The sequence below is a fragment of the Eutrigla gurnardus genome (assembly GCF_963514095.1).
Source record: "Eutrigla gurnardus genome assembly, chromosome: 17".
NCBI classification, from domain to species: Eukaryota; Metazoa; Chordata; class Actinopteri; order Perciformes; family Triglidae; genus Eutrigla; species Eutrigla gurnardus.
The window spans coordinates 20,456,632-20,479,199 of NC_139928.1; the positions used below are offsets into that span (position 1 = coordinate 20,456,632).

At 41.6% G+C, this 22,568-nt stretch overlaps 3 protein-coding genes across 4 annotated transcripts; 1 reads left to right on the forward strand and 2 right to left on the reverse strand.

Annotated features, from left to right (window-relative positions):
• The first annotated feature begins 1,713 nt into the window (after positions 1–1,713).
• On the forward strand, positions 1,714–6,478 carry tac1 (tachykinin precursor 1). Of its 2 annotated transcripts, none has more exons than XM_084032351.1 (5): positions 1,714–2,054; positions 2,787–2,889; positions 2,977–3,000; positions 4,872–4,979; positions 5,065–6,478. In XM_084032351.1, exons 1-5 carry the CDS (start codon positions 1,941–1,943, stop codon positions 5,109–5,111), a joined length of 396 nt encoding a protein of 131 aa, XP_083888477.1. In that variant the 5' UTR covers positions 1,714–1,940; the 3' UTR covers positions 5,112–6,478. The 2 variants fall into 2 exon arrangements, with proteins under 2 accessions (XP_083888477.1, XP_083888478.1); XM_084032352.1 differs by having other exon boundaries at positions 1,721–2,054; positions 4,923–4,979.
• Positions 6,479–7,518: 1,040 nt separating this feature from the next.
• Positions 7,519–15,130, reverse strand: asns (asparagine synthetase). Its single transcript, XM_084032353.1, has 12 exons — positions 15,054–15,130; positions 13,423–13,678; positions 12,807–13,044; positions 12,537–12,722; positions 12,349–12,450; positions 12,120–12,247; positions 11,650–11,776; positions 10,280–10,386; positions 8,958–9,058; positions 8,212–8,293; positions 7,981–8,136; positions 7,519–7,895 (listed from the first exon to the last, which is right to left on the reverse strand). Exons 2-12 carry the CDS (start codon positions 13,669–13,671, stop codon positions 7,686–7,688), a joined length of 1,686 nt encoding a protein of 561 aa, XP_083888479.1. The 5' UTR covers positions 13,672–13,678; positions 15,054–15,130; the 3' UTR covers positions 7,519–7,685.
• A 2,881-nt stretch (positions 15,131–18,011) lies between these two features.
• Positions 18,012–21,907, reverse strand: LOC311028057 (uncharacterized protein). The gene is made up of 3 exons (XM_084032330.1): positions 21,862–21,907; positions 20,632–20,803; positions 18,012–19,892 (listed from the first exon to the last, which is right to left on the reverse strand). Exons 1-3 carry the CDS (start codon positions 21,880–21,882, stop codon positions 18,703–18,705), a joined length of 1,383 nt encoding a protein of 460 aa, XP_083888456.1. The 5' UTR covers positions 21,883–21,907; the 3' UTR covers positions 18,012–18,702.
• Between the last annotated feature and the right edge of the window lie 661 nt (positions 21,908–22,568).

A 22,568-nucleotide genomic window follows, 5' to 3' on the forward strand; every position in this document is an offset into this window, starting at 1 on the left:
TTTATAGGATAAAAATGGATTTGAAAACCTTGCAGAACCCAATAATGTAATAGAATGTGCACTCCACATAATAATGTGGGGGTTCAATTCAAAAAGTCAAAAAGTTTCTTTTTTTAAAAGTATTAATGCTTGCTACATTTCAAATTTCAAATCTAAAGCCTGTTTGAAAGCACAAATGTCATAAGACGATACGAAGCGAAGGATACGCTCACTGGTGATTCCTAATGTAAGCTCCACGCTGGTCCAATGCACCAATCACTACGTTAGTAACGAACCTGCAACACTGAGCTCCCTCCACTTCAGTTTTCCAGCGTGTGAATTAATAGTTTGATTAAGACTAATGTCTTTATGATTCATGCGTTTTTACACAAGAAAAAAATAGCTTAGAAAAATGAGCCTACAAAAACCGTTTCAAGCCTGTGACAGCGGCTGAGGCGTTATGTTTTTGGATTTGCTGTTCGTAAGTAGGCCTACTGTACGTCTGTAATTAGACTTTGGTGGTCAAAGGTCAAGGTCAAAGGGACTTCACAATCCGCTCTGATCTGTAATCTACCCTGAATAATAATAACCCCCTAACCCTAAACCCTAACACCCTAAATCTAACCCCCTAACACCCTTAATCTAACCCCCTAACCCTAGCCCCCTAACACCCTTACTCTAACCTCTAACACCCTTACTCTAACCCCCTAAAACCCTTAATCTAACCCCCTAACCCTGTTACTCTAACCCCTAACACCCTTAATCTAACCCCCTAAAACCCTTAATCTAACCCCCTTATCCTTGATCTAACCCCTAACACCCTGAATCTAACCCCCTAACACCCTTACTCTAACCCCCTAAACCCTTAATCTAACCCCCTAACACCCTTAATCTAACCCCCTAACCCTAGCCCCCTAACACCCTTACTCTAACCTCTAACACCCTTACTCTAACCCCCTAACACCCTTAATCTAACCCCCTAACCCTAGCCCCCTAACACCCTTACTCTAACCTCTAACACCCTTACTCTAACCCCTAACACCCTTAATCTAACCCCCTAAAACCCTTAATCTAACCCCCTTATCCTTGATCTAACCCCTAACACCCTGAATCTAACCCCCTAACACCCTTACTCTAACCCCCTAAACCCTTAATCTAACCCCCTAACACCCTTAATCTAACCCCCTAACCCTAGCCCCCTAACACCCTTACTCTAACCCCTAACACCCTAAATCTAACCCCCTAACACCCTTACTCTAACCCCCTAAAACCCTTAATCTAACCCCCTAACCCTAACCCTGTTACTCTAACCCCTAACACCCTTAATCTAACCCACTAAAACCCTTAATCTAACCCCCTTATCCTTGATCTAACCCCTAACACCCTGAATCTAACCCCCTAACACCCTTACTCTAACCCCCTAAAACCCTTAATCTAACCCCCTAACACCCTTAATCTAACCCCCTAACACCCTCGCCCTTACATCTTAACCCTTTCGTAGAAATGGCGGGGATGACCCCACATAGGCCCGTTCATCACTCGTTGACTTTTATTATCACATAAATGATCAAACATGGCGTCACCATGAATTTCGGAATATTTCCCGGTGACAAGCAGACCGCGTTTGGATCCGGTTTGAGGCGGTGACGCACTTCTTCATCAACTGAACGGGAGTACTCGTGACTCGGGCGCCAGTAATCACACTACCGGAATGGGGGGTTAAAGGCTGCTATATAGGAGCGCGTGCAAAAGCTCCGCGGACCAGAGGACGCACGAGCCACACACTGCAGAGCTGAGCGCGCGGAGAGCTTCGGGATCCCACTATGGACTACTGTTGAGCTCTGAGGAAGAAGCAGTGCGCGCACACAACAGCTGCTGCTCGTGCCTCCAAAAGACTTCTGTAGTTGTTGTTTTTTTTACTGACGGGTTTGAATTCAACACAGATCCCGACTTACGGCACGATGAAGATGCTGCTTTTGCCTCTTTTAATGGCTTTTTTCGCCGTCGCCCAAGTTTTTTGCGAGGACAACGAGCCCAAAGAGGCTGATTACTGGACGAGCAGCAACGACATCCAGGTACAGCGTGCAGCATCATTCTAAACTTCTATTGTCGGAACCTGAAAGTCCGGAACCGAATATGAAAGCTTGTGTTTTTATGAGGGGGGATGAACTCAGGGGAGTCAGAAAGTACCACACCTGTGATTTCTTTTTTAAAGATGTCATTTATTTTGACTCAGTCTTCTCTCTCAGGCATAAATGTGAGTAGAATATGATTAATCAGTACTAAGTAATTAGACTTATAAGTGTCAATGTCTATCAATTAGCTATTTCACTCCTGCTTATAGAAAATTCTGGGAACGAGTTCTGAGGGAAAATAAGATTTCAGGGCTCCGTGAAGATGGAGAGTCTGCAGCCAACAGGAAGATGAAATAAAAGCCGTAGTGCAGAAGCCCCAAACGCCTCCATTGACATGAAACACACGTCCTGTGTTTGACATTGTGAGTTGGAGACGAGCCAAGCGGCTCCATCAGTGTAGGCCTCCATAAATCAGTGCAGCTTAAGGGAAGTTTATGGGTTATTCCACTCTAGCGTATGTGTGGGTGTGTGGCAGGGTGGTGGCCAGTGTTGTATAGCAGACAGAAAATGTCACTGAAGATGCATTCAGGATCAATTCATCATATCTAGATTTAAAAATAATATTAATAACCTTTTCACTGATGGTTCACTTGTTATAAATTAGCTTCAGGGACGATGCACTTACTACAGTCTTCTACTTTGACAGTCATTGATGGTTTTTTTCCCTCTCAGGACGGCTGGCTTTCCAACGACCCATTCAGAGAAATCCTCCTGAGGATGACAAGAAAGCCGCGGCCGCATCAGTTCATCGGCCTGATGGGAAAACGCTCCATGGGTACGAGCTCACTCTCACTGCACCTTTAATGGGTCTCCTTTCTTTGTTTTTCTAACTTTGTTCTCTTTTTTTTTTTTTTTTTTACAGCAAATTCACAGATCACCCGCAAAAGTACGTAAAATATCACATTCACTACTTTAATTTCCTCCAGAGTCTGTGAGAAGGGGATTCTCTCTGGCTGCAGGAAATACTCCTGTTAAGCATTTTAGAGATACTGAGCACCACACACACACACACACACACACACACACACACACACACACACCAAAACATCACCTTTAATATTTTAATAAAATTAGTTAGTTATTGATTAATGTGTTGTTTCTGATTTACCTCTGGACATTAAATTTAAATTTGTAACAGTGATTCCATTTAAATATGTAAATGTAGAATGAAATCTTCCTAAAACTCCCACATGTCCAACATTAAAACACCTCCGAGTGTCTTCTGGCTTAAAATAAAACCCAGTGAATTATTTAAAAAAAACGCTAGATATGAGAAGAACTATATTTGTCAAAATCAGAAGAACCTGTGAGTTTTAAACAGCAGTAAAACAAATAAATTTAATCATCCCAGACATGAATTCTGGTTTGAGATGATCCTTAGAAAAAGCCTTTCGTATTTCACCCCCAACGCTGGTAAATAACTGAGTTGAATATGTATATTCCTGCCAGCGGTTAAGAAAGCGTGGGTAGCTTGGAAGCAGCAGGAGCGTTTAATTAGTTGACGACGACCACAGAAGATTGTTTTGAATGCCGGACCACATTCATTTGTCCGGAGCAGACGTCTGCGTCGTGTGACAAAGACGGGAAGAGATGAAGAGGAATGAGGAGGAGGGGATTTTCTCTCTTCTCTGTCAGGCTTTTGGTTTAAATTAGTCACCCACTCTGTAAGGCAGTATAAGTAAGTACGCGTCTAATTTATTCGTCGTATGCATTGGTCGAGAAGTCCGTCATCGTTAGGGAGTGCTGGGATCGATGCCCCAAGGACATCTGGGAGTTAAATTGGATTGTTTACGCTTGTGATGGATGGAGGGGGGGCTTCACGTTCCTCCCCGTGTGTTATACGAGGATGTCTTCTCCCCTCCGTCACTCCGCCCGCTTCAAGATTCACTTCTGAGCGTCTGAGGGCAGATTTTATACATTTACCTGCAACTCTCATCAGTCTAATGCAAATATCGATGTCTGTAGTGTCAGATATTCCCTCAGAGCTCTTTATAGTTTCATAACCTCCCCCCCCTCCTCCTCCTCCTTGTGATCATATTAGAGTCCATTACTGTGATTGACAGGAGGCCCAGCCAGCCTGATGCAGACGTCCATCACATTTACACCAAACCTGACAGGACGAGGCAGAACGAGAGGAACTTCATCCTGTCACACTAATCATCAACCATAAGCTGCCCTTAAAACGGCACGAAGACATACTGGAATCACTTACATCGGTTAAAGAAACTGATATTTTGTATAGAATACACTTGTGAGAAATCTAAAATTAGGTTATTATAAGGTCCCCTAAATAAAATTTAAAGATCACATCTACTGTAATATCGTTCAGATTCAAAAGCCAGCATCTTTATCTGAAAGACAATAAAAATTAATAGTTGAGGGGAGCAGGAAAAAAACATTTATGCTGCACAAAGTTAACTTCTTCAGACTTAATGAGGAGTAATCATTCGTTTGATTGGTCCCAACATGCACAATATTAACCACAGATTTGCTTCAATGAGTCACAAATAATCACTAGACTAAATGACGAGTGATTTAAAAAAAAAAAAAGATTAAACTCAAATGTGTGGAGAAGGCCAATATGCAGGAACCTGTTAAATTAATAACTAATAAAGGATATCATGATATAAATGGTTATTAACAGTAGCTGAAGGGGGGGGGGGGGGTGCACAGGAGGAATTTTAACTTTTTAACCTCAGTATTTCTAAAATTCTGATTGCAGTTGGCTAAAAGATACATGTTCTGTTTGTTTGCAAGGAAAAAATGGTTTAAGAGGATTGTTTCAAATCAAACCGTCTTACTTTGAAGGGCATAAAGTCAACTCTTTTGTTGGACTGATGGGGAAAAGGAGCCAAGAGGAGCCAGGTAAGTTCAACTGAAACACGTGGTTTGGATCTCAAAGTGAGAACAGGTCCAGATGAAGCTAACTGGCCTCTCTTCCCCCCCACAGAGTCCTACGAGTGGAGCACAAGACAGACGTATGACAAGCGTCGCTAGACTGCACCTCATCCGGTCACCCCTCATCCGTAGGGAGGGAAACCCCACGCTGGTTTTGTTTTCCTCCAGACATGTGTATAGCTGTTAGTCGAATAAAACGATTCTGTTTCCACATTGTAGTGATGTAGCCGTGCTGTACCTTTCATTCCCCAGCAGGAGTCGACGGGGCGAGCCGAGGGGGAAACGGTGTCATGATCAATGTCAGTGCTTTTTGTGAGCGTTTTTTTTCCCCCCCACCATCTGCCATGCTACAAAGACTAAATGTTGTTGTGGACCATCAGAGCAAGGCTATACCCCCCCACTCATCCCCGGGGTATGCTGAAAAGTGCACTGCCAAAGTCACTGTATAGTGCCTCATAACTGTTTTAATTGCAACTGATTGTTCTATAAATACGACACCCCGGGACCGGTTCTGATTTTGGCTCCAGAAAAAGCTGCGAGGTTCTCCAGCCGGGACACGATACGACGGGATGCCTGTGTGTTTGTGGTTCAAGAAATATTAAAATTATTTTCTTTACTGGTTCAACCTTCGGCTTGCAAGTTGTGAATTCCTTGTGAAAATGGTACATAGCATTGTTAGGAGGCGGGGTAACAGCGCCCTCTGGTGGACGACAGAGGCACTGCAGGAAGCACAAGACTGCAGATGTCGGTGCTGTGAGGTGAATTTATTTCAGCAGCAATTAGTAGGAAATAAGCAGAGAGATATATTCAGACAGATAATGCTGATGTTAGGAGGACAAAATTAACTACATTTCCTGCACCCTTAAGAACCTTCACACAAACATACTAGTTAACAGCCTTTTTCGTGTTAGCAGCTCTAAATAAAGCCTTTTTAATGTCCCATTTTGGTTTGAGTAACGAGGCGATATTTCGCTTCACATCTGGTGTGAACACAGCATTAGTCTGAAGCCATTAAAATCTATTCATCATCATGTCTGGTCATTAATGACTCTACGGTATCTAAAAACCAGCAGGATGCAAAGAAACACCCACTCAGAAACTGACTTTAAACCAGATTAGTGCTTTTTTTTAAAGACGTATTTAATTCTTGAAAAAGCTATAACAGCATGTGACCCATCCTGTTGGCTCACTAAAGCACAGTAAACGCCCCGTCATCTTGTAGTGCCGTAATAAATCGTACAGCACCCGGAAGATGGCGGGTGTTTACTGTGATGGATCACCGATGTCAAGCAACTTTCACATCTCTGCAAGTTCATTTTCATTTCTTAAGATTAATTAATTAAACAGAAACCAACGGCAGTTTGGAAGGAAGAACTCATGATTAATTGGATGCTTTGGAAAATGGGTGATGACAAAAAAAAGGACTGAACTTGTAATAAATGGTCTAAAACATGTAAAAAAAAAAAGCCCTCTCTTATGTCAGACTTTGATGGAGTTTGTCAGATTTAGCTGTCAGAGAGTGAAGCCAATGCTGAAGTGCCTTCAAGCTGCATTCTTTCTAATGTCCATCAGGGGGCGAGAAAATGACCCTACTTCTTTCTCATTTAACATGATTTTATCGACTCAATCTCTAGTTTCAAGTCTTCTTTAATATAACATGATGTTCATTTAGTAAATTATGGTCCATTAAGGGTCAAATATAAGCCTTTTTTGCTTGTGTTTTGATCAATCTACGTATTGTTACCAGGCCGGTAACGGGTCACAATTCACCTGTACTTCTGTCAGGCAAGGTGTCTTTTTTATGCTTCAAATCCATTTTATTTTCAGATTGTAGCAAGTGCTCACAATGCTTAGAAATACACATCAATCCTGAACTGATAGGCTGGAGCTAATATTAGCTTTACTGCTCTCAAATGGTTACAAAGCTGTGAGCCGACAAGCAGCTGTGGAACACGACATGAGAAACTTACCGTTCATTTATGAATAACGGGAAGCCCAAAAATAGAAGGCCTGGATAGAGCTACGTCTGACAAACTCCATCACAATGTCAGGTAAGACACATCAGAGAAATTAGATTAAAAGTTAAGTAAGAGCAACTAAACCCACAAACCACTTTTTTCCAGCTAAACTGTTAAAACTGTCATTTGATAACAATAGCCAGCATTAGCGATTAGCATTAGCGATTAGCATTTTCGATTAGCGTTAGCAATTAGCATTTGCAATTAACTTTAGCAATTAGCGCTAGTGATTATTGAAATTGAAAGCAACAGGTTTTTTTTGGTCCGAAATGTTTGCACTTTAAAAATGACTTCACTTTGTTTCGATCATGTTTGCACTCTGAAAAAAAGTTTTTCCGCATCCGCGAAAAGCTTTTAGAGAGTTGATCGACCACTCCGAGCCACCGTAGGGCTACAAACATCCAAAATCCAAAACATTTTGACATTATAACGAATTTTTGCAATAAATAAATTCATTTTTAAAAAAAATCCTTAAGTCCGGCTACATGTTAAAGCACCTAAAAGAGTAAAATAGAATAAAAGCCTGTTAAACCTACACTGGTTATGGTAAATGAGCTGGTATATAAACCGTTGGGTTTAGTCACTCTTTAATGAAATAAAGTATTATACGGTGTATTTGCTAACTGACCGACAGGCACACAGCTGTTCCGCTGAATCACTGGTCTTTATCGGGTTTGTAGATAGCCAGGGTCCGGGCGGATGGGTCGGTGGCGGTGGTCCAGCGTGGCATCCAGTAGTGGGACAGCCACTCACCGCGGCCCGGAAAGTGCTTCTCGAACACCTTTCTGTAGTAATAGGCCTCTTTGGTGGGTGGAGGGAGGTGAGGGAACGTCTTGTGAGCCTTCTCCATCTCGTCGTCATTCACCTAGACACAATTTTTCGTGTTGTTAATTCGTCACGCCTCGGAGAGTGAAGGTCTTAAATCTAAAAGGTCAAAGTGGATCAGTTACCATGGACACCAGGTGCTCCTGCAGGAAGACGTACCAGGACTTCTTCACGGACATCATACCATCACTGAAGGCCTCTTTACGCCTCCACAGGATCTCATCCGGGATCAAGTTGAGATCTTTAAAGGAGTCCCTGAGAAGATGCTTCTCCACACCGTGCTGCTCAGACAGGAAGGAGGACACCGTTATCACGAAGCCACGCCAGGGATCACTTCCTGCTCAGATTTAACTGACCTTTGCAGTCCTCATCTCCTCAGGCAGAGAAAGGTAGTACGCTGTGAACCTGTGGTCCAGGAAAGGCACTCTGAGCTCCAGGCTGACGGACAGAAAACAACCAATAAATAATCCAGAGGCAGAAGAATTGCAGTGGTGCTGTGTATAAAAGGTTGATCACTTTTTTACTATCAATTATCACTGTGTTTCATGGGGCTACGTTGCTTTTTAACTCAGTTACTTATATCAAAACCTTATGACCCGATTGGCTTAGATGGCTTCATTGCTGCAAATATTTTAGTATCATTATTAAAGCTCAATTAATCACATTTTGCTCTTTATTACAATGCATTATTCATTGTGCATTTCATGAAGGATTTCTGTTGGCCTGGTTACATTATAGATGACATCTTTAAACCTTACAGGCGTTTCAAGGCTACTAACAATGTAGTAGACGATAATTGTTTTGGCTTAATATGTAATAACCATCAGTTATGATGGCCCAAAAGGCAGGTGATTACAATCAGACACACAACAGAAAAGCACACCTACTGTAATATATCAATGTCATGAATTTAGACAATGATGATGATGATGAGAGGTTATCGTTGATTGTTTTAAAGTTGTTTAATCAGGCAAATATCTTGTAGTTGTATAATAGTTGCCTGTACCAGGCTGACAACGAGACTCATTGTGATCTTGTTTCTGGATTATAATCCCAGCCTGAACCCTCGAGTGACGCTGCTGAAGGCGGTGGAAGGTTTTACCCGTGTGCGGCGGTGGTGCGGTCGGCACGGAGGACGTCAAACAGGTAGAGTTCCTTCATCAGCCGAACGCTGTCCTCTGCAGCTGCTTTGGGATTTGGAGCCTGGAGGAAAGAGCTCATTGTAATAATTGTCATATTAATAGTATGCAGAGTGAGAAATTAGGTTTCGGGAGTCTTTGTGGACCGCAGTTGTACCCGTCAGGATTTCTACATATACCATGATACCACCAAGCCTGAACAGCTAACAGCCACGTAGGTTCGATTCTTTACAACTGCATGAACAAATACATGAATATCGAGCAAAACACATCATATGCAGCGGGACGGCCAAATGACCATGTCATCAGCATATAAAGACGCCTGAATGAATGGAAAGACAGACGAAGCTAACAATGTTATGTGTTCCACATCTGACAAAACCTTAACCTAAACCAACTATTTTGGTAAAAATCAAAAAGAAAAAAAACAGCACACACATTTAGGTGTTTGTTTTACTACTTTGTCTTTTTGCATCTATAGAATTCTCCTAAATTCAACAAAAGTTAGTTAGGTCAAGCCTCATTTGCACATTTAAACACACAGTTATAGGAAGGCTTGAAATACAATAAATAATCGTCTTAATTTAATGCAGTGGGGATGTTTTTTACAATGTTCACCTGTAGTCTCTTCAAAATGTTTTTCATTTTACAACACATATCTATAAAGGCTGTTTTCTCACTTCCCACTTTCATTCCGATCTATATTCTTCTTATTGTTCTTACTCAGGCGACAATAACATATCTGAAATTCCCTCAGTAAAAACCGACTCATAAGTCAACAAAATAAAACAAGAATGTTCAGATCTCTGGTTTGGAAATGTATGCAAATGAACACATTCCTCATTTTCATATTTAATCATATTGTACATTTTCAGAAGACGTTTCTAAACTGTGTCTTAATCTCAGTCGTCAAAAAAGGGGACATTTGATATATGTCCCTTGTCCGTTGTCTGTCAAATAAAAGAATTCTAGAAAAAGAAAAAAAGGCCACAGCAGCCAGGTAAGCTTTTCAGCCACTAGAGGTCAGCGATGACTAGATGTTCAGCTCCTGTTTATGCTTTCAGAGTTTACTAAACTAATGTGTTTATTGGTACAAAAACAATTACTTCCAAACTCTCAAAGTTGCATTATTATCGTGCACCTTAATCAAATTGCACCTAAATATGCAGGAATGTCTTTTTATTTGTAATTTGATATATACACTGCTAAATATTACCTGTTAAATATTTAACGAATGACTGCGATTGAATACGTTTCCCGTGCATGAGGAAACGGGTGGACTTGCCTTGTGGAAGTAAATGTATCCCTGAGTCAGCTCATCGGAGCCCTCTCCGGAGAAGATCACCACACTGTCGGACTTCTCCTTGATATACTTGGAAATCAAGTACATCCCTACGGCACAGAGAGAAGGCTTTCACTGCAAACGATTCTCAAATCACAATAAAATGTCCATAACTCAATAATGAAGGTGTCCTGATACGAACAATGACAGTCCCAAAAAATGGATAATACAAATATAAAGGATGATTCCTACTGCCTTGATGATCGAGTATCTATTGAAGCTCACGCTAACTTCTTCTGGAACACAATTCAACAATGAATGATGGCATTGACTCAAAACAACACATGACCACATTAAGAAACATATGTTTAATTTAAATTAAATAATTAGAGAGCATTGAAGACATTATAAATAAATACATGCTTCTGACATGTCATACCTATGTACGAGTCGTTGAGTTTATTCAGGTTTTATCATGAAACACGTCCCGTATGTTGCCTCCACTGAACTCTTGCACCGTTAATCTCACTGGATTGCACTGTGATTCCAACAAGCCAATCAGGAGGAAAAGGGGCGCCGATGCGTGACATTTATGTCACAACAATGAGCAGAAATATGATGACGCGGCTGTTGCACCGGAGCGTTGTAGTGAAGGGGGAGCCGAGTCGAGAAGACAAAGCTCTGGATTTACCATTCCATCAACATTCCAACCCTCACCTGTGGTCCCGAGCTTTGGGTAGGATGAGATCTCGGATACAAGAGGCTGAAATGAGCTTCCTCCGTAGGGTGGCGACCTTAGAGAGAGTGGAAGGAGCTCAGACATCCTTGGAGTAGAGCTCCAGGCAAGTCCAACTGGGAAGCGGCCCTAGGCTAGACCCAACAATAGCCAACGCTGAAGGGATTATAGCCCACCTATAGGCTGGGAACGCCTCGGGGTCCCCCAGAAGGAGCTGGAAAGCGTTGCTGGGGAGAGAGACATCTGGAATGTCCTCCTAAGCCTGCTGACCTTGGCCCCCGGATAAGTGGAGGACAATGGATGGATGGATGGATGGATGAATGGATGGATGGATGGATGAATGGATGGATGGATGTTAAATTGATTGTCAGCAAACGGTCATCAGCCAGCTTTAAATGCCACATCTTTTCTTTTTCAATAAGTGCTGTCTGGTGGACCTGATTGATGCTTTTTTTTTTATTTCTGCACATTCACCTAAAGGGCAAAAAGAAGACTCTCTGGTCTCGTAAATCAGACCAGAGAAATAAATCCTGACCTTTAAATCATCCTAAATCATTGATTTTGTTGTAGTTTTGATGAGTTTTCATAAAATACAAATAAATTCAAATAAAAAGTTTTCCTGGTACGCTCCACTCACCAACAGAGGCCCGGATGTTGGTGATGTCATAGGTCTCCAGGTGATAGATGACCTCCTCGATAGCTTGGATGCCTTCTTCTGCAGTGAAGTTCACCTCGTGGTGTTCGCTGCCAATGTGAGCTGCAACCTGACAAACGCAAACCACAAACTCACGAAAAACACACATCCTGTAAGCTCCATGTAACGCCACTCTATAATGGCCGCATACTAACTGCATATACAGTACTATGTTACTGAGGATTAACACTTCATAATAACCATCCTTAATAATGTCAAATCAATGTAAAGTTAATATATTCTACTGTTAACAAATAATGGAAATAGTTCATTATTATTTAAGTATTAGTAACACTATTTTTATACACATATTTTAGCAGAGCAGAACATCCACTAAAAGGCCAGGCTATAGGAACCTTCAACAATGCTGCCAGGGAACACATTATGTAGAGCCTTCTGCCAGAGAAACCGACCTTACGAGCCGCTATGACGTCTGGACTGTCCTCTGACCCGATTGAAAAGGTCTGGATGGGATACCGCAGCTTCTCCTCCTTGGCCAGCTTCACCAGTGTAGCCGCAACCAAACTGGAGTCCAGACCACCTGAAGAAGAGACACCAGGACGTCGTTTCAGCATAAAAGTAACAGGGGTTCCCTATTTTGATGAATAAAAGCGTGACTGGGTCCACAGAATTTTAAATTACCCGACAGACAACAGCCAATTCTCCTGTGAGCCATGAGACGTTTCCGGACAGCATTCTCAAACAGCGCTCTGATGTTGCTTTTCACCATTTCCTCCTCAGAACCTGTGGAGAACATCAGGTTTATACAACAAAAAATGCATCGGAAATTGACTAAATCAAACACTAGTTAACAATGAAGAGTTCCATACTTGTAGGCAGTCTCTCCACAGTGTCGTAGACGGCATGAGCAGGCTCTTTTGTGCAGCAGTGAAACTGCTCCATTTGAATGGACTGAACTTTGCCATTCAGCTTCAAATCAAAGGCCTCAAAGTGCCCAGGGAGAAGGGTCACGATGTTGGCAGCGGACCCCGTTGCATGGGTGATGCTCGTAAGTCCTGTGATCAGAATAAGTTAAGCAACGCTGTAAAGCTGTAAAAGACCCAGATTCAAGGAGGGGCAGTAAACACATCACACGTTACCCTTGGCTTCAGAGCAGACTGCGAGAAATCCATCATCCGTGAGGAATTTGAACAAAGGCCGGACACCATAGGTATCTCTTCCCAGAAAGACTTTTCTGTTGGCCGTGTCCAGCAGGATGAAAGCAAAGACACCGTCCAGAAGGGAGGCCATCTTCTGGATGCCGAAGCGATCATACAGATGGAGCAAAATCTCCCCATCCACATTAGTCTGGTGATCAAAGTCAAACTGCTTCTTTAGCTGAAAGAAAACGGGACAGAGAGTGGGTTATTTTAGTTTTCACGCTTTCTTTGTATAAAAGTCACTAAAAGGTTTCTTGGTCATTGTAGTCCTCTACAAGGTCCTCTACATAGTCCTGTTAATAGAAAGCCTCTTTGATAAAAGATTGATACAACATTGCCATTCAAAAAATTGTGATACTATGCAGTAGTACTAGATGGCGCCATTTCTGTTTTTGCGTCCAAGGTTGGGCAACGCGGTCGAAGTTTCAGTTATTTGCAATCTGCAACCTCGAGACGTTAGATTACACTGAATTCTACACACTGGACCGTTAAGTTATCCACAGTCGATATATCTCCTCAAAGCACCGCTAATGCCAGAGAAGCTAGCAGGCCTTACCGTTTGATGGTTGTAAATCTCTCCATTGTAGCAGAGCCACAAGAAGGGAAACTTCTTGATGCGTAGCGGTTGCATACCATGCAGCTGGTCCACTATAGCCAACCGGTGGAAGCCAAAACAGCAGTTGGTGAAGCCATTGACGTTCTCAAAGCGGAAGGCATCGGGGCCCCGGTGAGCGATCTTCATGGCACTGGTGCACTGGACTGACAGACACTCATCGCTGCCAAACAAAGCCCAGATTCCACACATTTCACTGCTGTGGAGGACAAAAAAGAAGAGTGTCCATTAGTGTGCAGTTTATAACATCACAGTCAAATACTAATCATCTGCAATGTTGAATAACTGCAGGATACCAATTAAACCGAGTCCAGAATGAACAACAGCTTGTTTTAAAAAAAAAAAAATGTTTAATCATTCTTGAAAAAAGTAATGCAATGATTCCCAGTCATGTGTTTTAGATTTTTGAGAAATGTTTGTTCAAAGGTCGAAAATGTCTTTTTCCTTAAAGTGCTGTAAACCAAATTATAAAATGAAGACTTATTAACTGCAGATGCATGCCCGTCTACAAACCAATCACTGTTAAGGTCAGGACTTTCAGGTGTGAAAACGCCCCTCAGTGTCGCCCTCTTTTGTTGCCTCACAAAGTGTATAGTTTAGGGTTACAGCCATTTTTGTTATCCCACCAGGAGAGATAGTTTTGTAGCCGGAGGTTCACATACAAACAATATACGGAAGAATATAAGGAATGGGAATTCAAACCACTGCTAGAATATCACTGTGCAGCTGTGCAAATGTGCAGGATACTGGGCAAGCAAGTGCATTTTGCCTTAGAAACTGACATTTTCCTTTTACGCCACTGACTTATGAGTGTCGTGCCGCAGATTGAAGCATTAAATCCACTGATTTCTGTTGCAAATGTCTTTTAGTTTCATATTTTGTTGACTTTGCTGTAGTTTATTGTCATGTTTTGATCCGGCTATAGGTGCAGCCAACGAACATTCAATGCAAATCAGCAGATATTTGTTCATTACAGTTTGATCTGTGGACCTGCTGATCCAGGTTTACTAATTCAGTCTGCACTCACTGTTCCATGAAAGTGTACATTAAGAAAGACACAATGTCTTCTCGTGTATCAGGAGCACCAAACACGAAAACGAAATAATGTTGCAATAATTTGCAAATGTCTTATCTTTTAAAGCACCAAACAAATACATATATATGCATGAATTCATTTCACCTGGGTGATTGGGACACATAATGTAATTCATTGCATTGGTCAAAAGTGACCCTGAATACAGGATAAGCGGTAGAAAATGGATGGATGGATGGATGGATGGATGGATGGATGGATGGATGGATGGATGGATGGTCAAAAGTGATTACTGATGTTTTTAAATACGAATAAACAGAGGATTGTGTCTCAAAACAAAATATTTCAACTTTATGGGCGACAGTGATTATACACACACACACTCATATATATGTATTTATTCATGCTCCAAATGTGTGTATACTTTTTATTGATAGGCTATTGCACGACATGTCAAATTAAATGAATAAATACATTAAATAAAACACCAAAGTTGTGTCGAATGTTACGTTACGAGAATGTAAGCAGGTGAAACACTTACTTTGTTCTGCAGACGTTTAGAGCTGATGGCTGGGAAGCGTGTCTCTCTCAAAGTAAATGATGTAACCGCGCCGACTGTCTCGCTTCCGGAAAGACGATTAAGATCAAACCGGAAGTCGTGATTGTGTCTTCAAAATAAGAGCGCATAGCAATGACGTCATGGCTCAGAGAATCCGACCGGACTTTCACTAAGCTACGTCATTACAATGCTGCTGATGATTGACAGCTGATGATCCACACAGTTGATTGACGTGCGTCTGCGCTGGAGAAACTACAATAATGGACTACAAAAAACGCGTCATGCACTTTCCCCATGTTGTTGGTTTTATAAACAGCTGGGGTGCAGTCGAATAGTCAAAAAAATAAGGTCCTAACTCCTATTCCTAACTCCTATTCCTTGACCTCTGGGGAAAACGTCACGGGGTTAAGGAAAGGCGATAGGAGAACTCAAAAGGATTTAGGAATAGTCGACCGCGGTGCTCAGAGAATCCGACCGGACTTTCACTAGGCTACGTCATTATAACGCGGCCGCTGATGATTGACAGCTGATGATCGGCACCGGTGATTGACGTGCGTCTGCACTGGAGAAACTACAATAATGGACTACAAAAAGCGCATCGTCCACTTCTCCACATGTTGGTTTTATCAACAGCTGGTTCACTGACCGGCTTCAGGTCCAGCAGCTCCTCCTTCCTGTTTGACCGTTTTATTTACTTTTCATTTGTGGTTTTAGTTTCGTTTTTGTCAAACATTTGTAACATGATTGAAATAAATAAAATAAAAAACATTCAATTATTATCACTGTCCACACACATGTATTATCACTATTCCAATTACTATGTCTGCATGAAAGTCATTGTTAAATATGTAAATGCACATCGTTTGTTTTCATTAACGGCCGAGGTGTGCGGCACTTTAAATAGGCTTGTTCGGGATGGTCTTGGCTTGGCTTGGCTTGACTTACCACGCCGACGAGAGCTGCAGGTGTCTGAGGGGGCGGGCTCTAAAAGAGACTGTAGCCAAACGCTGTCAAGGCGGACAACAAAGTCAACGTGACTATGGTGCTCAGGCGATAGAACACAGCAGCAAACCAAAGAGATATGTTATTTTTTATAAATGCCTATATATATATATACACACACACACACACACACACACACACACACATACTGTATGTGTGTGTGTGTGTGTGTGTGTGTGTGTGTATGTACACACACACACACGCAAGGCAACATGTGGAAGGCATTATTTTTTCCAGTATATTTGTATTATCATTCTATGTTTGTATTAACCAGACCTCACATATAATAGGCCTACTCACAACACAATGCACGGAACTTTAGATCAAGCCATGAGATCAATGCGACCAAAATAAAAAGGCAAATCATTAAATCATTTCACCACAAGGTGGCCGCCGAGTGCGGACCTGAACACACGTCATTGAACTTTTAACCAATGAGAACCATTCCGCTGTAGCGGAGGTGTGGACAAGCCAGTTGCAGCCACCGTGGACCGCGCTGCCAAGCGCTGCAAGAAGCGCCTCTTAAAAACTTGTTCCCGCGATGTTTTGGGTCACGTGATATGGTCGCGACCCTGTGACGTCCTTGCAGTCGGCTGCTAAGTCGGACACAATTCTAGCCATCATGCATCGCTTTCAACCCACAATACATCACGTTAGGTAGCGCGCTGCAGGCGGCTACATCAAGTCGAATTCGCCTAATGTTGCTCTCGCAAAGAATTGTGGGTCGGCGTGATCTCCTTTCCTTTCGCATAGGAAGGTCCGTTGCATCCTATGCTAAAGGAGGTCTGAAAGGAAGCATTGGAGCTCCTTTCCTTTGCATTTTGAGGGTGCAGTCGAATAGTCTTTTTTGCTTAGGAAGGTTCCTAACTGAAGAAGTGACCCGGAAGTAAACAAGTGGCCGCCATGATAAGAGCTGTTCGAATTCTCTAAATGCATAGGAAAGGAGCTCCAATGCTTCCTTTCAGAGCTCCTTTAGCATAGGATGCAACGGACCTTCCTATGCCATAGGAAAGGAGATTACGCCGACCCACAATTCTTTGCGAGAGCAACATTTAAAGTGCCGCACACCTCAGCCGTTCATGAAAACAAACGATAGGTGCATTTACATATTTAACAATGACTTTCATGCAGACAGAGTAATTGGAATAGTGATGATAAATGTGTGGACAGTGATAATAATTTAATGTTTTTTTTTTATTTATTTCAATCATGTTACAAATGTTTGACAAAAACGAAACTAAAACCACAAATGAAAAGTAAATAAAACAACGGTCAAACAGAAAGGAGGAGCTGCTGGACCTGAAGCCGGTCAGTGAACCAGCTGTTTATAAAACCAACATGTGGAGAAGTGGAAGATGCGCTTTTTGTAGTCCATTATTGTAGTTTCTCCAGCGCAGACGCACGTCAATCGCCGGTGCCGATCATCAGCTGTCAATCATCAGCGGCCGCGATATAATGACGTAGCTTAGTGAAAGTCCGGTCGGATTCTCTGAACACCGCGGTCGACTATTCCTAAGTCCTTTTGAGTTCTCCTATCGCCTTTCCTTAACCCCGTGACGTTTTCCCCAGAGGTCAAGGAATAGGAGATAGGAATAGGAGTTAGGACCTTATTTTTTGACTATTCGACTGCACCCTGAGAATCCGAACGGCTCTTATCATGGCGGCCACTTGTTTACTTCCGGGTCACTTCTTCAGTTAGGAACCTTCCTAAGCAAAAAAGACTATTCGACTGCACCCCTGGTTCACTGACCGGCTTCAGGTCCAGCAGCTCCTCCTTCCTGTTTGACCGTTTGCTGTATTTACATTTCATTTGTGGTTTTAGTTTAGTTTCTGTCAAACATTATTTAAATAAATAAAAATACCATTAAATATTATCACGGTCCACACGCATTTATCAACACAATTCCAATTACTATATGTCTGCGTGAAAGTAATTGTTAAATATGCAAATAAGCATATCTTTTGTTTTCATGAACTGCCGAGGTCTGGGCACTTTAAATGTTGCTCTGGCAAAGAATTGTGGGTCGGCGTGATCTCCTTTCCTTTCATATAAGGTCCCATTGTATGATATGCTAAAGGATAAGGTAAATGGACCCGTCATAAAAAAAATTAAATGATTAATTCACAATCAAAAAAATGTTTAACAAGTGATCCTGAACTGCACCTTTCTAAAGGCTCTGTGGATGTTATTTTTTAATTATTCGTTTGAATAAAAATGTTATCAATATGACCTTTAATGGGAAAATTAGACAAATATCTTGACATTGGCCATTGCTCTGACCATCATCGATCCCCGAGATCCTCATCTATCGGCATTACCCTCAAGCCAACTACCCAAATATCGTGACTACAACAAACAGTCCAAACAAAGCTCAGTGAAAACATGAATCAAATCAATACATGTACAATGGCAAAGCTGAACAGTCCTGTTCTTGGCTCTGTACTGTTATGCTATGCTAATGTCAAGTTACCATTTGGTTAACAGTCCGTAAAGAGTCAAAGACAAGAGTTGTGGCTCTGAGTGTTAAATGCAGTCTTTGCTGTTGTGTTCTGATGGTGTAAATTGAGTGAAACCGTTAACTTCAGTCTTCAGTTCTCCTGCAGAGTCCACCACGGCGCTAACGTGGCTTCATTGCTCCAGTTTTATCGTCAGTGGGCAGACTGTGTCGTAACTGAAAGATCTTTCTTCTGTGTGAGTTCTCATGTGTTTTTGTAAATGTTGACTCTGTGTAAAAGGTTTTTTACAAACCGAGCAGCTGAAGGGTTTTTCTCCTGTATGAGTTCTCATGTGTCTTTTCAAAGTGAAACTTACTGTAAAAGATTTCTTACAAACTAAGCAGCTGAAAGGTTTTTCTCCTGTATGAGTTCTCATGTGTTTCTGTAAATGTCCACTTTCTGTAAAATATTTCTTACAAACCGAGCAGTTGAAAGGTTTTTCTCCTGTATGAGTTCTCATGTGTCTCTTTAAAGTTTCATTTGCTGTAAAAGATTTATTACAAACTGAGCAGCTGAAAGGTTTTTCTCCCGTATGAGTCATCATGTGTCTCTTTAAAGTTCTACGTACTGTAAAAGATTTCTTACAAACTGAGCAGCTGAAAGGTTTTTCTCCTGTATGAGTCTGCATGTGTCTCTTTAAAGCTCTACTTACTGTAAAAGATTTCTTACAAACTGAGCAGCTGGGAAGTTTTTCTCCTGTTTGAATTCTCATACTTTTTTGTAAAGTTACTCGTTTTGCTAAATATTTCTTACAAACCGAGTAGCTGAAAGGTTTATCTCCTATATGAGTTCTCATGTGTTTCTTCAGATTTACACAGGTACCAAATGTTTTCCTACACTCAACGCATCTGAATGCTTTCTCAGCAGTACTACATCTCAAATCACTGTCAGGGACTTCACCATTCTTCAAAGCCTTAAAACCCTCCATCCAATCACCACCGTCATCAGTCTGAGGTGCAGAATAGTCTCCAGTCTTGTCATCAGTATCTGTTTGTACATGTGAATCTGAGTTCCTGGCTGGTTCTGGTCCCCCACAGTCCTCTTCATCAGCTTCTGTTTCCATATGTTCAGTTGAGCCTCTGGCTGCAGCTGAAGCCAGCCCTGATGACTGATGACTCTCTTCATTGCTGTCTTCATCTTCTTCATTTTTCACTGGGACAAGAGTCAATGGGAACTGCCATTGAAGCTGCTCTCCCTCCCTCCAGAATTGCTCATGTTCCTCTTTAATGTTTGGGGGCTCTGGGTCCTCCTGGTCCAGACTGGAGCTCCAGTCCTGCTGCTCAAAGGGAACCTCTTCTTCACTCACCAGCAGCTGCTGGACGTCTGCAGGAAAACAGTAAACACACTTTCAGTAAAACAGCTGAACCTGTACATACACTATTTTTCTGACATCATTCTGTCTTACACTCCCTGTTTACAGTTATCAAACAGGCAGACTGGCACAAAGTGTAAAAATACAAAGCACCAGGAGTAATGAGGTCATCAGTAATCATGTAGCAAAACAACCGGATGTTTGTAGCTGGTGATTTGAACAAAACAGCCCTCAGAACACCTACTTCCAAACAACCATCAACCATGTAACTAAAAAGTCCCTAGTGTCCTGCCTGAATGACTGTGGCCCTGTGACACTATCCACCCTTGTCATGATGTCGTCATAAAAACTGCATTCCAGTCAGTCTCAACACCCAGCAACAGATCCACTGAGGATGAAACCAATCTGTCTACCACTAGTGATGTCACGATTTTTCATAAAACTTAATTACCTTGATACAGACACTAAAATTATACCAGGGTAAACAAATCTAAGACATCAGGAAAATAATGTAATAGATTGATTGGTCTACGGCTACACAGCCACATACGCAACAAACTGCGATGCACTGTGTGCATTTTCTCATCTTTGGGGTAAACTAAGTCATGAGTCAGCAAACATCTGAGCTGCAAAATCCATGTCAGTGTTATCAGAGAGAACAAACTTAAAGTAGAAACACTTTCTGTCATATGGATGCTGAAAAACAGATCTGACTGAGAAGAAGATTCCCTGCATGTTTAATGAACAAACCTGCTCTGTGTAACCGGACTTCAGGGATGAAAACAGCGTCAAGTAGTTTGTGTTGTCGCTCGTTCTCCTCTTTAGAACGAGAAAGCTCCTCTTCGTATTCTGCTACCGTTCTTTCAAACAGCCCAAATATCTCTTCAACAGCCGCAGTTAGTCGCTGCTTCACCAACTGCATCTGAAATTGGGGCATTTCAAATCACAACAAAACCTCTGTTAAAAAAAAAACAGTTTGGTCACTTTGTCGTGTGCTGTGACGTTGCTGCCTTCACGGGGTTCTCGGAAGTATGGTAAATATGAGTTGTTAACGCTGAATTGCACAAGGATGCCAACTCATAATTTTGATACACGAGTTCCTGACGTGGGGTGACCAGAACCTTTCAACATGGTCGGAGAAGCAACAAGTTGCTTGTGTACACACTTTTAACTAAGCACTTGAACATGACATCTAATTGCACAACTGGAGAGTTCTTATCTCTATATACACTTTCCATGCCATTTATTATCTATACAGTAATAGAGTAGGATTCTCCACATGTATATTTCTTTAACTTTATTTTGTTGATATGATTGTTATTATTAGTAGTAGTATTATTATTAGTATTATTAGTATCATTATGTACGTGTATCTGTAAGTGTGTTCTTTTAAACTACCTCATGTTTGTCTTGCGTGAAGTGCATCTGTTGTAATTAATGTCTAAATGTTTCATTGCTGCTGTAACACTGCAATTTCCCCTTGGGGAGATGACTAAAGTAAGCTATCTATGACATTCTCAAGTATGAAGTGGGATCTTCCGGCAAGCACGAATGAATGCAGCATAAGCGTTCGAGCTCGTCCAATTTCAACTAGCATGCTAACTTTATTAGCTTCGTAGGGCCATCGGGAGATAACCCAGACGTTTTCAACAACAAAAAAAGTGAAATAGCACAGAGTCAACTCAGGGAAGTTTATCCGGACATCTTGGCTCTATAAAAAAAATGTGGTCACTATCGGATTGCAGCTCAGTTTGGCCGAGTTGCGTCTCCGTCGATGTAACGCTAGCAGCTACGCTAACTTCATTTAGCATTTGTGGCTAAAAGATAGACAAGTCTGAGTTGAAACTGCGCAAAATCCGCTTAAATAAGTTTATCCAAACATACGGGTCCTGTTCGGGTGTGTCCGATTAACTACGTGGCGTAAAGAGCCGGACTAACTTGATACAAACGATTGGAGGGGAACGAATATGGAGAACAGACCTTTTCAGCCAGACACGGCATTGTTCATGTTCGCCGAGGCGGTGATGAATTCTTCTTCTTCTGTGAGTTTAATGGCAGTTGACGGTACATTACTGCCACCTACAGGATGGAAGTGTTGATCAGTAGAGTAGCAGAAAATTTAAATGACAATTAAACAAAATTCGCTATTATTCCTGTTAAGAAATTAATTGGATGATTTCAGATTTTCTTTGATGTCTTTCCGAGCATATTCTCCATTGTAACATTGCTTTTTTCCTTATTTTGTCCCGACATTAAGTCCCTCCTCTTGATCATACATTAGTACATGTTTAATAGTTCACGGTTTATTATAGTGCATGCATAGTCCAGTAGTAAAATGATGAACATCAACACAAATATTCATTTAAATCAAGAACAGACATTATAATAATGGGCCACAAATGACATAGGTGCAGTAGCTCATAACAGGGACTCAATGCCTATCGTAACTAATTAGGAATGATCATGATTAATTATGTTGAAGAATATACTAAACGATCAACATGGACTTCTGATAAATAATCGAGTTAAGAAATACAACCAAATATCACCGTATCAATAGTTTACATAGCTATGTATGGCAGCATTAACTCAAATAGACCAGCATGTATGTTCCAAAAACATTCATTCACAAGATAATAATGGTAAAAGGCAAGCTCTCACACAGGCCGATAGACCAGAGCAAAAAC

Excerpts from the sequence above, each read along its gene's own strand:
- tac1 (XM_084032351.1), top strand. The coding sequence starts at position 1,941 with ATGAAGATGCTGCTTTTGCCTCTTTTAATGGCTTTTTTCGCCGTCGCC. Across the intron at positions 2,055-2,786 it reads CGAGCAGCAACGACATCCAG|GACGGCTGGCTTTCCAACGA; the intron begins GTACAGCGTGCA and ends TTTCCCTCTCAG. Across the intron at positions 2,890-2,976 it reads GATGGGAAAACGCTCCATGG|CAAATTCACAGATCACCCGC; the intron begins GTACGAGCTCAC and ends TTTTTTTTACAG.
- LOC311028057 (XM_084032330.1), bottom strand. The coding sequence starts at position 21,882 with ATGCCGTGTCTGGCTGAAAAG. Across the intron at positions 20,804-21,861 it reads TGCCGTGTCTGGCTGAAAAG|ATGCAGTTGGTGAAGCAGCG; the intron begins GTCTGTTCTCCA and ends CCCCAATTTCAG. Across the intron at positions 19,893-20,631 it reads AGTCCGGTTACACAGAGCAG|ACGTCCAGCAGCTGCTGGTG; the intron begins GTTTGTTCATTA and ends GTTTTCCTGCAG.
- asns (XM_084032353.1), bottom strand. The coding sequence starts at position 13,671 with ATGTGTGGAATCTGGGCTTTGTTTGGCAGCGATGAGTGTCTGTCAGTC. Across the intron at positions 9,059-10,279 it reads GATACATTTACTTCCACAAG|GCTCCAAATCCCAAAGCAGC; the intron begins GCAAGTCCACCC and ends TCTTTCCTCCAG. Across the intron at positions 8,294-8,957 it reads CGCACCACCGCCGCACACGG|CCTGGAGCTCAGAGTGCCTT; the intron begins GTAAAACCTTCC and ends TCTGTCCGTCAG.